At 44.9% G+C, this 17,442-nt stretch overlaps 1 protein-coding gene across 6 annotated transcripts in view; it reads right to left on the bottom strand.

Annotated features, from left to right (window-relative positions):
- Positions 1-7,238: 7,238 nt before the first annotated feature.
- APP (amyloid beta precursor protein) overlaps positions 7,239-17,442 on the bottom strand; it is a 235,378-nt gene continuing 225,174 nt past the window's right edge. For all 6 annotated transcript variants that reach the window (XM_006157706.2, XM_006157705.2, XM_006157701.2 and 3 more), the window contains one exon: positions 7,239-8,197. In XM_006157706.2, coding sequence (XP_006157768.1) covers positions 8,096-8,197 — 102 coding nt within the window. In that variant the 3' untranslated portion in view covers positions 7,239-8,095. The remainder of the gene's footprint in view (positions 8,198-17,442) is intronic.

Genomic DNA, 17,442 nt, shown 5'->3' on the forward strand with positions numbered 1-17,442 from the left:
CTGTTGTAGTCTGTTGCCGTAACAGAAATATCTGAAACTGGGAGATTTGTAAAGAACAGAGGTTTATTTAGTTCATGGTTGTGAAGGTCCAATGTAAAGGATCCACATTCTTATAGATGGAGATTCTGTAGAGACCTGAGGTAGTGCAAAGCATCACAGGGTAAGAAGCCAAAACTTGGCTGTTCGTATGTCTTTGTGTCTGGTCGCTGTCCCTGTTATAAAGCCACTAGGATTCAATCATTGGGCCCTACCCTGAAGGCTTTATTTAATTTTAATCACCCCCTTTCAACGTCAGAGTCAGATTAAGTTTCCATCATTTTAATATCTTCACAATGGCTCATGAATTTGGGTGGAACACATTGAAACCCTAGCACTCTCCAACTCCACCCCCCAAAAAAAGATTGAAACCCACTGTGTTCTGTCAGGGTTGTTTAAACATCCATTGGAGCCTCAGTGTCCTCTAAACTATTAGAAGTCAGTGACTTGTGTATCAAAAGGCAACAGGAGCTCCTGGCTCACCCGGATTTAATCTGAAATGGCTTCACAGTGGTAGTTGAGAACAGATAATTACTTCGTTAACTTTTGGAATGTCTGAGGCATTTATGTGGCTTTCTCTGCGTCAGGGAGAGAAAAGACAAGATCTAACAAGGCCATTCATGCCTGCCAAGTTTCCCTTTCTTTCCAAGGCAGGAAACACTAGGCTGGCTGTGGGTAAGACCCAGTATTTTATCATGCTAAGAAAGACTCACCCATGAGGCACCCCAGAGTGGAACAGTCTCCAAGTCCTGGCTGGTCTGCAAGCCCAGCATCTTCTCCTTTCTTCTGAAACCTCTAGCCAAGAATTATTATTATTAATGTCATGCTATTTTAATTTTCCTAACTAGATCCACTCATCTATGCAAATTAAGCAGATTTATGTGTAGTGAGCCATACACATTTGTCTGACTTATCTGTAATTTTAGAAATGGTTTAAGGGATGGCATGGAGAAAAATACTATGCAGAGACTTTCAGTTGCCTGGGAAAAGTCGCTGTGGAATTGAGGGCTATTAATGTTAAAATGGTTAAACCAGCAAAGGCAATATACATAAAAAAACCAAAAAGTCATGCAATTCTGTGTCTGAAACTGCTATCAGCAGGGAGCTTTTTCATCCATTACTGTCATCTGAACATTTTCATCTTTTTGCCTCTGGGCATTATAATGCAACTAATCCACCACCCACAAAACCTATTAACATAAACAATAAAAAATGTGTGACCAGACTACGCAGTGATAGCATTGAAATTACTTCATGAAATGTAGATAGAATGAGAATGTTGGTTTTACAGCAGTTTGCATCATAATGGACTCAACTCTCTTGGATTTTAATTCTGGATTCTTTTATATATGACTATTGTCCTCTTAAAAAAAATAGAACATCTGTGTTTTGTTACTTTTTTCTTTTTCCCAAAGTTTTCCAGGGTTAGAATTCACGATTTTGTCTACTGTCTAGGACAGAGAAAAGAAAAATGTTCCTCTAGCTCTCCTTTGAGCAGAGAGAGAATCCTGATCGGTTTCCTCTGCACAAGCATGTGCTTCCATGCAAATGATCGTGACAGCAACAGGAAATACACTGCTGAGAAAGGCTCCCTGAGGCAAAAGGAGGAAATTAGAACCCCTCAGCAGATCGAGGACGATCAGGCTTTGTCCCCAGATCCATGGCGTGCCTGCAGTTTTATTAACTGAGACAAGAAAACGCTTCCTTTAACCTTCTTCTGGAAAGAAGAGAGGAAGAATGCCACCATAATACATATTTTTTGGGGGGAGACGTTTTTGCTATAGGGCACGTGTGCTTGCCAGAAAGACAGAGAGAGACAAAGCAAGAAATCACCTCCCAGGGTGGATGGCCACACCACAGTCCCGTCTCCTCCATTCTCCTCCCAGGATCTTGGGCACGCATGCACACACACCTGGTGTGAGTTTAAGCCACTGGGTCTGGGACTCAAACCGCGGTTGACTACATGGGAGTCCAGCGATATAGCCATTACGCCAACTGCTGGTCCTTACGTTTTCTTTTCCTTTACTCTTTGGACATTTTGCCTTTTGGACAATAAAATCATTAGGACCAGAGGATTTACAATTACCATTCTTTTCAGTAAACTAGCATTTTTCAATCTCAAGCTGGCCTCTTTGGCTTCTTCAACAATTTCACATTCTGTTATATATCGCAATGAAGACTGAGAACATTCCTCATTCTCTTGGCCAGAGAAACCACATTTACAAGGTTTACAGACCATGGAGTAGAGAACTTTGTAGCTGGAGGATAAGGTAAGATACTGACCGTGGTAATCTATCTGAGTGGCCTGTTGAGAGATGACTTTGTCTGACATAATTTGAAAGCAATATATGATGTATATACAACTGAATGATGGCATTTAAGATGAACGTGGCCTTGGCCACTCAACATTTAGCACAGTGAAAAGGAGCGTACACCTTATCCCACTTGGTATGAGAGAACAACCTGATGATACTCAGCTCCCTTTCCCAAATGGTGGGAAATTTCCCTTGATCCCATTGAGGGGCATTGTGAAATCTGCCTCTTGGTGGTGCTGGGATGTAGCCGAAAGCTATACAGAGACCAAAAAGGTAGAGTTTTAATGGCGCCAAGACTGTTTTAACACAGGAAGGCATTTTAAGTACTAATACGGAGTCTGCTATGGTTTGGATAATGGTTTGACCCTCACAGGTTTGTATTCAGGAAGCCACACCCCAGGGTAAAGGTGCTGAGAAATGGTGGGAGCTTTAGGAGGTGGGGCCTGGGGGCAGTGTTTGGATTATGAGGGCCATGCTCTCATGAATACATTAATACTGTCTCACTGGACGGTGTTCTTGCTCTGGCAGGAATGGGAGACCATATTGTTATAAGAAATCTCTCCCTCTCTTTATCTCTCTCTGCAAACCTGCTTTCCTTCCTGGTTCTGTCAGCCATGTGACAGCACTAGAAGCCAGCCTGAGGCTGGCCCTATGGTTTTGGGCTTTTTATCACCAGAATAGAGAGCTAACACTCTGTTCTTTATAGATTACCCTGTCTCAGGTATTTCTGGTTAGTATCACAGTAACAGACTAAGACAAAGTCCTAGAGGACAACAGCCATTAGTGAGACCTGGAGGTGAGAGGGACAAGGAATGGACCAGAGTCCTCTCACGTACCCCATGAGCTGCCGGTGAGTCACCTCATTGCGGATCTTAGTTTCCTACTTAGTGAAATAAAGGACACATCTAAATGATCTTAGAGACTCTTTACTTTTTTTTTTTTTTTTTTGCTATAGGGTGCTTGCACGCGCCAAAGAAAGTAGGAAATCACTCCGGGTTGGGGGGGATGGCCATACTGCAATCCCTTTTTCCCTAGCATCCTCTCAGGATTTGGGGAACGCACACACATACACCCTGGCGTGATTTCCAAGCTGTCATATCTGGGAACTGGACTATGCAATTTGCCATGTGGGATCTAGCGCCTTAACCTCCATGCCGCCTGCTGCCCGCATTGAACATTTCGAAATCTTTTTTCTTAGAGATTTTTTGCTATCGGGTGTGTGTGCTTGCCAGAGAGACAGAGAGGCAGAAAAGGAGACATCTTCCCCTGGGGTGGGGGGGAATGGCCACGCCGCAATCGCTTCTCCTCCATTCTCCTCTCGGGATCTTGGGCACACACGCACACGCCCACCCAGCATGAATTTTAAGCTGTTGGGTCTGGAATTTGAACTGGGGTCCACTACGTGGGAGTTCAGAGACATAACCACTATGCAATCTGCTAGTCCCGGTATTTGACAATCTTAACTAGAGTTATGTGCGTAGATGAGTAGGCACGTTTTTTTAAAGAGCCATGAAGTCAAGTATATGTTCCCCTTGTCTCGGAGGTAAAGCTACAAAATCTCTGGCCAGAAACAGCAGAGTGCCCAGGTCAAGTGCAGCATGCACACTGGCCTCTGTCAGATAATGCTTCAGGAGGGTGGTGCTGAGGACTCCTCCTGACGATGAAATGTTTCTGGATTCTTTCCATTTGAAGAAGAATTTGCCTTCCATATATGCAGAGGTCCTTGAAGTGAAGTTCAAAATGAGACAAAGGTGACTATAGACTAAAACTGTCCATGAACTTGTCTCTCACAGGCCCATTCCCTTGTTCTCTCAATTTCCAATGTTTATTAAGGGCTCTATCATGTACATGACTTTGCTAAATAGGTGTTTCTATTTCTCCGAGTTGGTCATTTTTCTTTTACTCCTATTAAGTATCTACATTTCAGAGTTCTGCACAACCCACTAAAGTGTTATCATAATTTCTAAGATGAAGTAAAATTTTTTAGTCATACTTGGAATTTTCATCAAATGATTACTTTTCTATTTTTTTCTTTTAGTTTTGTGACAGGGTGCGTGCGCTTGCCATTCTCCTCCATTCTCCTCTCGGAATCTTGGGCACGCACGCACATGTGCTGGCTTGTTTAAGCGGCCGGGTTCGGGACTCGAATTGTGGTTGACTACATGGGAGTCCAGAGACATAGCCATTACGCCAGCTGTGATCCTTTCTCTGTGCAATTTGCAAGTACTCCAACTTAAGTTCATCAATTTATTCAAGAAATAGGCGCTGAGCAATGATCAGGAATGAGGCACTAAGGAGTCATCCATGAATAAGACCTCCCTGTGGCCTAGAGAGTAGCTGCAGGACTAGAGCTGGAAGCCACATACCAACTGCAGCTTGACTCTGGCCTGAAGATAGACTGAATCCGTGTACCCATGCCCAAGATCCTAGGAGGTTGGGGGACTGGAAAGGGGATAGCTATATGATCGAGTCCGGAAGAGGGTGATTCTCTCTTACGTGTGTGTACACACTCTACCATAAATTAAAAAAACCCCTGCCTTTATGGAGCTTACACTGTAACGAGAGATGGGCAATAAGCAAATGAAAGAATACGACAAATGACTCAGATGGAGCCAAGAATAAGAATGATGGTGAGGAAGGGTATAGAAAATGTTGGACCTGGGCCGTTGGTGGTGTGGTTGTTAAAGGTGCTGGATCCCACATGGCCAACTTCATGGTTCAAGTCCTGGACCTGGAAGCCTGAAAATAATACTGGGCACGTTGTGTGTGTGTGTGCACCCCAAATCCCAAGAAGATGGAGAAGGGATTGAGGCATGGTTAACCTCCCAACTTCCACCTCAGAGGGGTGATTTTTCACTTTCCCTCTCTGGTGAGCACATAAACCCTATGATAAAAAAATCTAACCCCCCCCAAAAAAAGAAAAAAGGAAAATGCTGAACTCAAAGAGGGAGTTTAGTTTTAACAAATATGTACCAGCAAAATATCAGCAAAAGAAAATGGCACTTGATTGAAGACATGAGACAAGGGAATAGGGCGAATGGGTAACTAGTGAGTTGTGAGTTTTGGTCTAAGCAGCTGAAGAATGGAGTTGCCACTGACTGAGGAGTAAAGGACTGAAGGATGGGCAAGAATCTGGCATCTGGGGTTGGACGTGTTGAGTGTGAGATATCTCTTTAACATTCACAAGAGAATCAGAAGGAACTGCGACTCTGGAGTTCAGGGAATGGGTCCAGAGGAGAAAATATAAGAACAAACTGCCCCATTCAAGCAGATTGAGCCACATCCTTACGTGCTTCTTTCATTAATAGTTAATTATACGAAACTGATCAAGACAGGAAAATGGCCATTCCCTCTACCTATTACTCCAGAAAATGTATGTTTGGCATTCTTTCTGTCATGAGGGATCCAGCTCCCCCTCAAATTCCTATGTTGAAACTCTTATCACCAATGATGGCACATGGAGGTGAGACTTCTGGGAGGCAATTAGGACTAGATGAAGTCATCAGGGTCCCTTGATGGGACTGGTGTCCATAGGTCCAGAGCTCTTTCCTCCATGTGGGCACACAGAGAGCAGGCAGCCATCTGTGGACCGTGAAGACAGTCCTCACCAGAAAGGACCTTGAGAGTTCCTTCCAGCACCATGAGAAACCAATGCTTGGTGTTTACTTAACCAGTCTACAGCACTGGTAACAGCAGCCAGAAATAAGACAGGCTTCCCCAACTGAAAATTACGTACATAAAGTAATTACTGTAAACTACAGAGCAGTAGTTCTGAAATGGGGGTGACTGGTCCCCAGGGAACTTTTGATAATGTCTGGGAAGTTATGATTGCTGGTGGGTAGATTCTGCTCAATAAATATTCTGCAATGCTCGGGACAGCTCCCCACAACAATTACTCCTGGGACCAGCAGGTGGTGTAATGGTTCCATCGCTGGACTCGCACATAGATGACTGTTTCAAGTCCCAGACCTGGTAGCTTGAAACTCAGGCCAGGCACATGCACATGCGTGCCCAGGGTTCCAAGAGGAGAAAGGAAGAGAAGGGATCATGGCATGGCCATCGCCCAGGGGTGATGTCTCATTTTCAGTGTCTCTGGTGAGTGCATGTGCCCAATAGCAAAAATCTCTCTAAAAAAAATAAGAAAGAATTATTCCCTATAAAATGTCAGTAGTGTCAGGGATAGAAAACCTACTTTACTATCAGCTGGCCTTAATTTTTAATTTCCCTGGAATTTTTCTCTAGCTCTCATTTGGGATTAACTTGAGGACCAAGAGGTGACAGCACCATATTTTAGGGAAAACACAAACTGTTAAGTAGGTCTATGAAAATAAGAAAGGATTATTCCCTATAAAATGTCAATAGTGTCTAGGTTAGAAACCTACTTTACTATCAGCTGGCCTTAATTTTTAATTTCCCTGGAATTTTTCTCTAGCTCTCATTTGGGATTAACTTGAGGACCAAGAGGTGACAGCACCATATTTTAGGGAAAACACAAACTGTTAAGTAGGTCTATGAAATGTTTACTGGGAGATGTAAGTTGGCCCGAATTTCCTTGCAACTAATAGGTGTGGATTTCTCACTAGAAATAGAATCAAGGGTCAAGGCTGTTATCACAGAATCACTCACACCAGCACAATGGCGCTCCTCCAGGGATGTATTTATTCACATGAAAACACTATTTTATACAAACTGAAGACAAATCGTAAGGAAGGGTTTGTCCAGGCATTGCCTCTCCCTTCCCTTACCCTGCCCCTTCCATTTTTAGCTCCTTTCGTATCATCGATAAACTACTCTAGACTGGTTAAAAAGCATCAGATCCCCCAACCCCAAATGACTTCTGGGTATTTCGTATCTGTAGGCATCTTTCAAAGAAAACTCTGGCCCAGGGTTATTTTGTTGAATTTATTTATGTAATACAGTGTAGAAAGCTATCATGTCATAAGCAATGATTCTGTACAATCATCCTGCAGAAAATGTTTTTGGAGAATTCTTGGTAAGTTGAGACCGGCAGAGCACTCCCTCCCCCCACCCGTAAAAGTGCTTACAATGAACAGGGATTATTTTCTTTATCAAAGATCCAAAGATACATGGACGAAAAAAGTTCGGATTCTCAATGCCTAATATGTGCACATAAAACAGGCACAAAGAAATAAATGTGTCTCCTCTTATTCCTATATCACAAATATAGCAGAAGCAGCAATCTGTACAGTAAAATGCAATCATGGAAGAAAGCTCTCTAAATCATTTGGAATACTTAAAAATGTGTAACTTTAAAATGCATAGTGATCAGGAAAAAGAATACTTAGGCAAGAGAAGCAGCTAAACTCCCACGTTCACACGAAGCATCCCCCATCGATTCTTAAAGCATATTTTCAAGTAGGGCTTACTTGGGTCACAAACCACAAGAATAATATACAACTGGCTATGAGGCTATGTGATAAATAATCAGGAGAGAATCTATTCATGCACTAGTTTGATACAGCTACATTTTTTACAGTACACAAAACCCATTAATAATGTAGTGTAGAGACCGAAATGTAAAGAGAGAGAATACATTACTGATTTGTATATTAATTCAAGTTCAGGCATCTACTTGTGTTACAGCACAGCTGTCAAAAGGCGAGAATGAGTAAATCATAAAACAGAAGGGCTTGTTTCTTTCCACGTTATTCTATAAATGAACACCGATGGGTAGTGAAGCAATGGTTTTGCTGTCCAACGTCAGAGGCTGCTGTGGCGGTGGTCTAGTTCTGCATCTGCTCGAAGAACTTGTAGGTTGGATTCTCATAGCCGTTCTGCTGCATCTTGGAGAGGTGGCGCTCCTCTGGGGTCACGGCAGCATCAACCTGAAAAGGGAGGATGCAAACTGAGTTAAAAAAAAAATCAACCCCTGAAGGCCGCTTGGGCAGAAGCAGTAAAAAGATAAGCAGCACGGTGCTCTTCTTTTGCCAAGACTGCAGAATGCCCAGGATCATCTCTCCCTTCTTCCTACTTGGACATCTGTCTCTGCAGACCAGTTATGCAGATGCTGCAGCCAGCCACCAGATGGCGCTGAAACCCTTGACGTGCTGGCTCAGGCTTGCTAAGTAAGTGCTCGCAGCTTTTGCCTCCTTAACTCAACAGTAATTGGATAAATTCAGTATATTTTTTTCCCCTTCCCAGTTGGTTTAGTAAAGAACAAACAGCCACGATGGAAGACCTGTTTTACTTATGAATGTGGTGGTAAGCTACAAAAAAAAAAAAATCCAAGAGTACCATGGAGATTCAGCAAAGTTACATGGTGATGCTTAAATCTGTTTAGGAAAATACACAGTTCCAGGCCAGCTGGTGGCATAGTGGTTAAGGCACTGGACTCTCCCACATGGCTGATGGCAGTTTGAGTCCTGGACCTGGTAGCTGACTTTCTCACTTTCCCTCCTTCCCTCTCTCACTCTGTCCCTCTCTGGTCAAATTAAAATAAATAAATAAAGTTAATTAAAATAATTCTTAAAAAATACAGTTCCCTGGACTCTGAATATCGTCCTCTGTTTATTTTAGTTTGTACCACTTTTCACCAAGTTTTATGTTTATTAAAATGTTAAAGAGAGGTCTGAGAATCTTCTAGTTAGAAGAATGATATGTGTGCATCAAAGGGGCTATTATTTGGCACAGGGCAAAAAATATTTAGCAAGGACATACCATTCTAATTTATATGTGGGGGGGGGTCTTCAAAAAGTTCATGGAAAATATCACCAAACAAAAAAGCATAGATTTCATACTTTTGGACTCCAAAAATAAGCCTGTACTTTAATTCCATTGTTCCACCAACTTTTTGAAATAGATCCTTGTTTTAAAACATGGGTACTAAGATATCATAGAAGTACATTCAGATAAAGGTTTGAAAACAAACCTCTCCCTTAAAAGGGCCCTTCACTTCTAAGAAAATCAGGTCAGGAGCGGTCAACTTTCTTCCTCCTCCAGTGTCGGGATTAGACCCGTGTGAGGTCCTTCTCTGTGCGGATCGGGCAGGTACTAATGACTGCGATGAGGGGAGCGACAGTTCTTTCTACCACAGTTGCTGTAACTCTCCCAGTGCACACACAGAGGAGCCATGTAACTGCTGAATAATAGCTGTTTTTGTTATTTTAAAACCAGTGGAAGATGAAGAGAATAAACATAAATGTAATCAGAATTAATTCATATGTTACAGAAGATTTCCTCCTAAGAAACATTTTTACTCCACCCATGACAAAACTGGGCTCCTGCAGTTCCCCCAAAGTGCTGTGAGCCTGTTCGCCATGGCTGAGTGGTGCCTAGGGATGCAGGCACCTCAGGCAGCTCTTTCCTAACAGCTGCTCCGGCATGGCTCTGACCCCACACAGCCGTCTTCCTGCAACGTTGCCAGGATGGAGCATGGGCCTGGAGACACCAGGTGTAGGGACACAGCTGGGTATGTCACAACTGGATCACACTGGTAATGAAAAATTTGTACTGGGTCTTCGCAAAAGTCATGACACATTTTTGCATAGATAAACCCATCATGAATTTCCTGACGACCTGATATAATCAGGTTCCCCATGGGCGCTTTGTATGACCCCACCTCCTGGGTGGGCTTTTTCGACTGGGCATGAGGTGGAAGGATGACCTTGGCTACACACATGGCAGCTGGAATAGGCAGGAGGACAGCCCCTTCGCACCTGGGGACAGAGCGCCCTCTGGTGTGTGCCCTGATCTTGCGTCCCATTTATAAAAGCCAGGGCATGGCGCTGGAACTGTTGGTTCCCATTTCCAGGCTTCTCAAAGCTGCCTGCATCGGTTTTCTTGCAGCAAGTCCTCAGGTTATTCCAGTGCCTTGCTGGGTGTTTTCCCTTAGGACAAGGCCACCAAGAGCTCTAGCCTGGAGTCAGTCCTTAGGGGACAGTGCTCAAGGGGATGCTTGCATCACTGTCCTCAGGGAGTAATTCATGGTGTTTTCCCCATCTGTCCCCCCCCCTTTTTCCTTTGATCTGTTGTCAACAAATGAGGTCACCCGGATTTAATCAGCAATTGTGTAATTAGCAAGTCAAAGTGCCGTCATTAAAGATGAGCACCAATAAGGAGAGATTTCATTCACTCTCCACATCTGTTTGTGCAGGGTGACACTGGAACCTGGGCATTTTTGCTCTGAGCCACCTCATAACCGAGATTTCAAAGATAAAGCCCTATTATCCTGCTTGGAAGATCAAGCACAACGCTGCTGTTTCTGCGTGTAGGAAAACACCCACACTGTGCTAGACTGTCGGGATATTACACTTCTGTCTCCTCCAGGAGGCACCTCGACCTTCAGGCCGGCTGTCAACGATCATCAGCATTCATCCAGGGCAGGAGAACACCTGGCTGCTAATAGTTTCAGATCCTCCTCAAACTCTAAAGCCAAACACTTAAGAGAAAAATGCAAGGCTGAGAGGCTGGTGCGCAATCCAGGCACCTAACTTTCCGGCCTTTTCTTTGCCTTGGTTCTACTTGCTAATCCTCATTACCCTTTGCCACTGAGGGGCCAGTGACATTTTGTCCTTCCTGCCATGGGCACCCTGGGCCTCAGCCCTCGGAGGGCTCAAGAGCCATAGACAACAGATTGTCTTTACAAAATGGCAACCACGGAGTGTGGATCCTGTCTTCTTATCCTCAAGCCCTCTAAAGCTAGAAAAGGACCAGCTCTGTCTGCACCGTGTTGAGCTGCTAAGAGAAGCCAGAGCCCACACGGCCACTGCAGGCCAGATCCCGGGCACGGTCAGCCTAAAAGCACGGCGGGTGTGCATGAGTGCCTGAAATCAGACGGGCTGGAGGAAGGGGACTGTGGCACGACCTGGCCCTCGGCAGTGGCTCATTTCTCTCTCTCATCCTCACGTGCATGCTCTGTCATGAATGGGGGTGGGGGTGGGCGTCAGTTATGAAAGCTAGAAGCAAACATCTGAGCACCGAGGTCCACGGATAAACCTGCCACTAAGGTAGAGTGGGACTGGGGGCCAGGGGAGGGTGAACTCTCTCTCCAGCACAGCTCGTCAGTCTCTTCCTCAGGGCTGAGCTACAGCTGCGTCACGGGCCACCATGAGAAGGCCAGTCCTACTATAGCAAGCTTCTGCACCGACACCACAGGGTTATTTCCCAGGAGCTGAGCCAGGGAAGTTGTGGAAGGAGTGACAGAACAATGAAGTCACAGACCAGATCTCCACCAACCAGTCAGGCAGAGATTTATTAAGAGAGAGTTTTGCTATAGGGTGTGGGCATTTGCCACAGACAGAGAGAGAGAAAGTGAGAAACCACCTCCCAGGAAGGTGGTCATGTCATAATCACCTCTCCTCGAGATTTTGGGCAAACATACACAGACACCCGGCATGAGTTTCAAGCCGCAGGGTCAGGGACTCAAACTGTGGTTGGCCATGTGGGAATCCAGTCCCGTAACTACTTTACCACCTGCTGGCCCCTCTATCACTTCTCAGATGAAAACAGGCATGTGTCCCACCTCTGGCAGTCCGTGTCCTGGCTGCCTGGGTTGGGCAGCAGGAGGAACTGACCTGACATCTTCCCCGGCTCTCAGGGCAGCAAACACACCTAAACGTTCCCAGGTGCAGCACCCAGCAGGCTGCGTATGGATGGAGGCCCTTTATACACGCACAGACATTACGCTTTCCATTCCAGGCCACCCAGGTAGGCCAGACAAGTGGAAGAGGGCCAGAGCATTAGAGAGACAACAGAGGGCGGTGACGTCACAGGGGTCAGTGACATCAAAGGAAAGCAAAAGCAAACAAAACAGCAGCCATGTTTTCAGCTCATGACTTGCCCCTTCTAGTGCGCTCTCGGTATGGATTTTCTGCTTAACTGGACCTACGTTCTGTCTTCTTAGTTATGACGCCATCTCTTTATAAGAATTAAAGTTATGCTTATCGCTAATATCGAGCAATTCTTTAAGCAAGCTTTTTTTCTTTTTGCTTCTGCTGTTTTTAAAAATGCTTTATTTATTTCTTCCATGAGACAGAGAGAGAGAGAGAGGAGAGAGAGAAACATAGGTACCGCAAACAGGGTCACACTGTGATCCGTCCCTAGCCTCAGCCAACCCAGATCACAGGCCACGTCGCGTGCATGTGTGCACACATGAATAGGCACGTGTGCATGTGTGTACAGGCAGACTTCCGGAACCTTCCCACGTGGCCTGCACTGCCAGGGCTGGCCTGATGCTGTCCTTTGACGTCAGCTCTCTCCCGCTGTGCCCTGCAAACTGCCTCGCCTTTCCTTGCCTGTGCTCCCTTTACCTGACTGCTCCCCCCCACTGCTGTAGGGCACCCACACTAGCGGCTGCTGGTGCCTTGGACCCTGATGGGTCAACTTTTCGCCAGGAAGAAAAAACCTCTGAGGACATATTTTTATAGCATATTCCTCAGAAAGAAGCATATGCCATAAGGCCACAGACAGCTAAATAAGTAACTCTCTTCTTACGTAGGTTGTTAATGAGATTGCTGGGGGTCGGGGTGGAGGTGGGGTGGGGAGACTCCTGTTCCTGTTACCAGCTCCGTGAAAGGAAACTACTTTACATGGACAATAAAGAGAATCTGTGCCATCTTCTCTCCATTTGAAGTGAGGTCTGCAGCTGGGAGGAGCAGCAGAAAGAGCTTCAACAAACATTTCCACATACCCAGTGACCAGGTACGTCGGTGCAGAAAGTGGCTAGTAGACAGAACCTGGGCCGTGGGCTGTGCAGGAGCAATGCTGGATCATTCAGCTGGTACCAGGATTCTCAGCCACCAGAGGGACGCTCTGACATGGCGGCACATTTGGGAAACAGAAGTAAAGGGCCACGACTTCACTGCTTGAGGCGCGAAGGAGGCAAAGCCATCTCCTTGGGAAAGCAGCGCTAACGGCTACAGCTAAGCAAATCATTAAATCAAAATTTATTGCTTAGCTTTTAAAAACAAAAACTAGTGATGCTTAACTTCCAACTGCGAACAACTCTATTAATAAAAACACTAGGCTCATTTTCATTTCTGTGTTTTTATCCCTTAGATTTTCCCCTAGGCTTCTGATCTCTGTGACCTGCAGGATTCTTTCCTTGTAAGAACAAGAGATTACCCAGAGACAAAGGCTTTCCTCAAGAGTCTTTGTTCACAGGCTGGCGGTGTGAAGTACAATGGTATTCTGTCTCCAGCGACAGAGGCCAGGCCAGCTGGATATTCATGGATATGCTCCTTAATTTTGTTTTCAGTGAGATAGCTTATAATGAAGAAGGCAAGCTAGAGTTGGAAATAAAGGTCCCTCCATGTAGTTGAGAACAACTAAGGCAGGGACAGGATTTTCACAGGAGGGCCACCTCCCTATTCAATTCAGGCTGCGGATGCTCTGAGAGGAACAGTGCTTTGTCACCAGGAAACGCCTGGGCTGGGCTGGAGCACTTGGTGTTCAAGTCCACCCACCCCAGCTAGCCTATACCTTCTTGAGGACAGGGAGGGGGAAGAGTACCTCAGGTAAGTTCTAGTCCAACATGGCTGTAAAGACAGCCTGGCACTGGACAGAATGGCTTATGGAAGAGACAGAAATGAGCTTTGAGAGGGCTGATGGCGCACAGTGGCAATGCAATGTTCGGTGAGGCTGACCACGTGGGAATGTTCTGGGTTTACTTTCAGAGACCTCCCTGGACATGCCAGGTGTGCCAGTGATAATCCAGGCTGGGAGGCTGGGCTGGGGTGGGTCATCATGAGCAGGCCACGGGGCTGGCAGGTGGCGTGATTAAGGACACTGGACTCCCACATGGCTGACTGCGGTTGAGTCCCAGACTTGGCAGCTTGCTTTCTCACTTTCTCTCTCTCTCTCTGTTCTTCTCTGATCAAATTTAAATAAATAAGTAAAGTTAAGTAAATAATTCTTTTTAAAAAAAAAGAAAGAAAGGGAAAGGGGATAGTTTCCAGGCTCTCTACAGTCTTTAAAAAAGAAGGTGAATAGAAATAAATAAAACTCAAGACCAAGTAGTTAGAGGGGTTGGTAGCTGCTCTCAAGTGGAGAGCAAAGTGAACGAACTAGAAGAACTGAACAACTGTCCTTTCCCTGATGTCTGCAAGACTGCCTCCTGGCTTAAAAGCTCATTTCTTTTTTGTTCAGGATCTGGGTCAAAATGTCAACTTTTTCTCCTCCAAGTCCAAGGAGACGTTTCTGTTAGCTGACCAGAATAAACATTTAACCCAGGTAGCTGAAAGAGTGCTTAGAGGCGACCAGTTATCTTAGAGACGAGAGACAGCATTTTCTACGCTCTGAGTGATTCTCAAACCTGACTGCATGTCCCAAGCAGTTGGGAAAATGTTCGCCACTCGGATCCCCAGTCTCTTATTTAGGAATTCTGATTCCGTAGGTCTGCGGTGGGACCTGGAGGCACGTCCTAGAAAAGTCCCTGGCAAGCCCACTCACCGCTGGAGGAGGGGCCTTACTTTTCTGCCCAGCATCGCCGGGCCCCAGGAAGGGAACGAGCCGTGTCCTTCGGTTCCCTATGGTGATGTCCTAACCCCTCAGAATGTGACTATTTGGAGACAGGGTCAAAGAGGTCATACAAGTTCAAGAAGTCATCAGGGTTGACCCCAGTCCAAGAGGAAGAGGATATGAGGACACAGACATGCAGCAGGAAGGCCATGTGAAGACAAAGAGAAAAGGCTGCCCTCTTCCAGCCAAGGAGAGGCCTCAGGAGAAACCAATGACAACTGATCTCAAGTTCCTGGCCTCCAGAATTAGGAGAAAATAACCTTCTTCTGCTAAATCCACCGGTCTGGGGTGCCTTGTTATGACAGCCTTTGGAAACCAGTACATGCTCTTTGGCCTCTGGCACTGAAGACAGGCACTCACTGATAGAAGTTTTGCAGACAGGAAGCTGCTCCTTGGGCAGGCTCATCAATTCAAGGCCATTTGAAAACATAATTATATTAAAGAAGTGAGAAGGATTTTGTGAGTTACTCAAGTATGAAATAATTTTACTTGTACAAACATGGAATTAAAATAAAACAATGATTTGAGAAGAAATAAGAGAAACTGGGACAAGCAGATGGTGTAATGGTTATATCACTGGATTTCCAGGTAGGTAGTCGACTGCAGTTTGAGTCTCAGATCTGGCAGCTTAAAACTCACACCAGGTGTCCACGCTGGGTGCGTGTGTGTGCGTGCCCAAGATCCCAAGAGGAGAATGGAGGAGAAGGGATTGAGGTGTGGCCATCCCCCCTGGGGGGTGATTTCTCGCTTTCTGTCTCTCTGTCTCTCCCTGTTGGTCTGGCAAGCACACACACCCTATAGCAAAAACAAACAAACAAACAAAAAAACACCTCTCCAAAAAAAAAAAAAAAAAAAAAAACACACAAAAAACACCTCAAAAAAAAAAAAAAATCCCCAAGAAATCCTCACATCAGGCATGTACGTGTGCATGCCCAAGATCCCGAGAGGAGAATGGAGGAGAAGGGATTTCAGTGTGGCCATCCCCTCGGGGTGCGGGGCGGTGGTGATGGGGGTGATTTCTTGCTTTCTATCTCTTTGTTTCTCTGTCTTTCCAGTGAGTACACACGCCCTATAGTAAAAATCTCTCTTAAAAACAAAACAGACATAAGAGAAACTGATGCTAATGATAATATATTTCACACTGTCTCAGGGACACAGGCTTACACGTACTCTTATCAAAGACAAACGGGCTAAACTTGGTGGTGTAGTCTGCACCTTTGAACCTGTTCACTCTAGTGTCTGAAGCCATTCCGTTCTTTTTCATCTTGCTACCTGTTGTTTCTTGGGTTTCCTTCCTTACACTCGTTAGCACATCCACACCAGTGTGGACTGGGGAAATAGGGCTCAAAATCAAAATCAATTTCCATCAGCAGCTTCTGAAAACAAGTAGCGTGTGGAGATTTTTCTCCTTTTTTTTTTTCTTCTGAAGAGGTTTTCACCATAGGGCGTGTGAGCTTGCTAGACAGACAGAGACAGAAAGTGAGAAATCACCCCACAGGGGGGATGGCCATGCTGCAATCCCTTCTCCTCCATTCTCCTCTCGGGATCTTGGGCATGTACGCACACGCGCCCGGTGTGAGTTTTAAGCCACTATGTCTGGGACTCGAACCACGGTCGACTACATGGGAGTCCAGCGACATAGCCATTACACTAACTGCTGGTCCCAGCCTGTGGATTTTAAGGCTGAACAAAACTGAGGTTTCTGGTTTTGCCAGAAATTTTATTTATTTAAACTGTTCTTGCCCTTTTATCATCCAGAATGGTTTGGAGCACACGTCCTTGGGTTAGTGAGATGTTCAACTCATTGCAAATAGCTGGATGTTTTCCTGATGGAAAGAGGAATGAGGACAGTGGGGAAGTCTAGACTCTGCCCTTGACCCTATTTAGTTTGACACTGGGAGGATGCTTCTGTCTTAGCCTCAGTGTTCTCAGCTGCAAAATGAGAATCCACCCAATTGATCACTGAGAGCTCTTTCAGTTCCAGAAATCTTGTAATTCTCAAAATGTATTATTCACTCTAAAAGACAGATTTCTAAAAAGTTGCACATATTATGAGCTCCAAAAATGTTTTCCCCACCAAAACTGCATTTTACATGCATTAAAAAAAACTTAGTTGTAAATTCTCTCTCTCTCTCTCTTTTTTTATATCCTGAATTTAAGAAGTTGTATTTGAACATTGTAGGTACTCTATTTTACTCGTGTAAGTCACTGCTTCTGAGCTATAGTGGCTGTGGGGAGAAAGATTCTACAGGAAGTTAACTGTACAGTAATCATGATTATCACCTTCCTGTCGTCTCTTTATCTCTAGAGCTACTGTGCAAACACCCTGAAACTAAGATGATTTCAGGTGGAACTGCAGGGGAATAGGGCAAAGAACATCTTGGGCAGCAATCATGCATGTTTTGCTGAGCTTTTTGGAACAATGTGATTTTTGTATGAAACTTAAAGGTAAGAAGAGCCTTACTGAAAATGAGTATTATTCACTATTACTATTTTTAGTTAGAGACTAGACTATTTAAGACAAAAACAAAACAAATCAAACCAAATCAGAAATAAATATGCTTAGGTCTTTTTTTTTTTTTTTTTTTTATTAAGAATACCTCCCGTTTTTATT

The sequence above is a fragment of the Tupaia chinensis genome, unplaced genomic scaffold, assembly GCF_000334495.1.
Source record: "Tupaia chinensis unplaced genomic scaffold, TupChi_1.0 Scaffold000557_1, whole genome shotgun sequence".
NCBI lineage: Eukaryota > Metazoa > Chordata > Mammalia > Scandentia > Tupaiidae > Tupaia > Tupaia belangeri.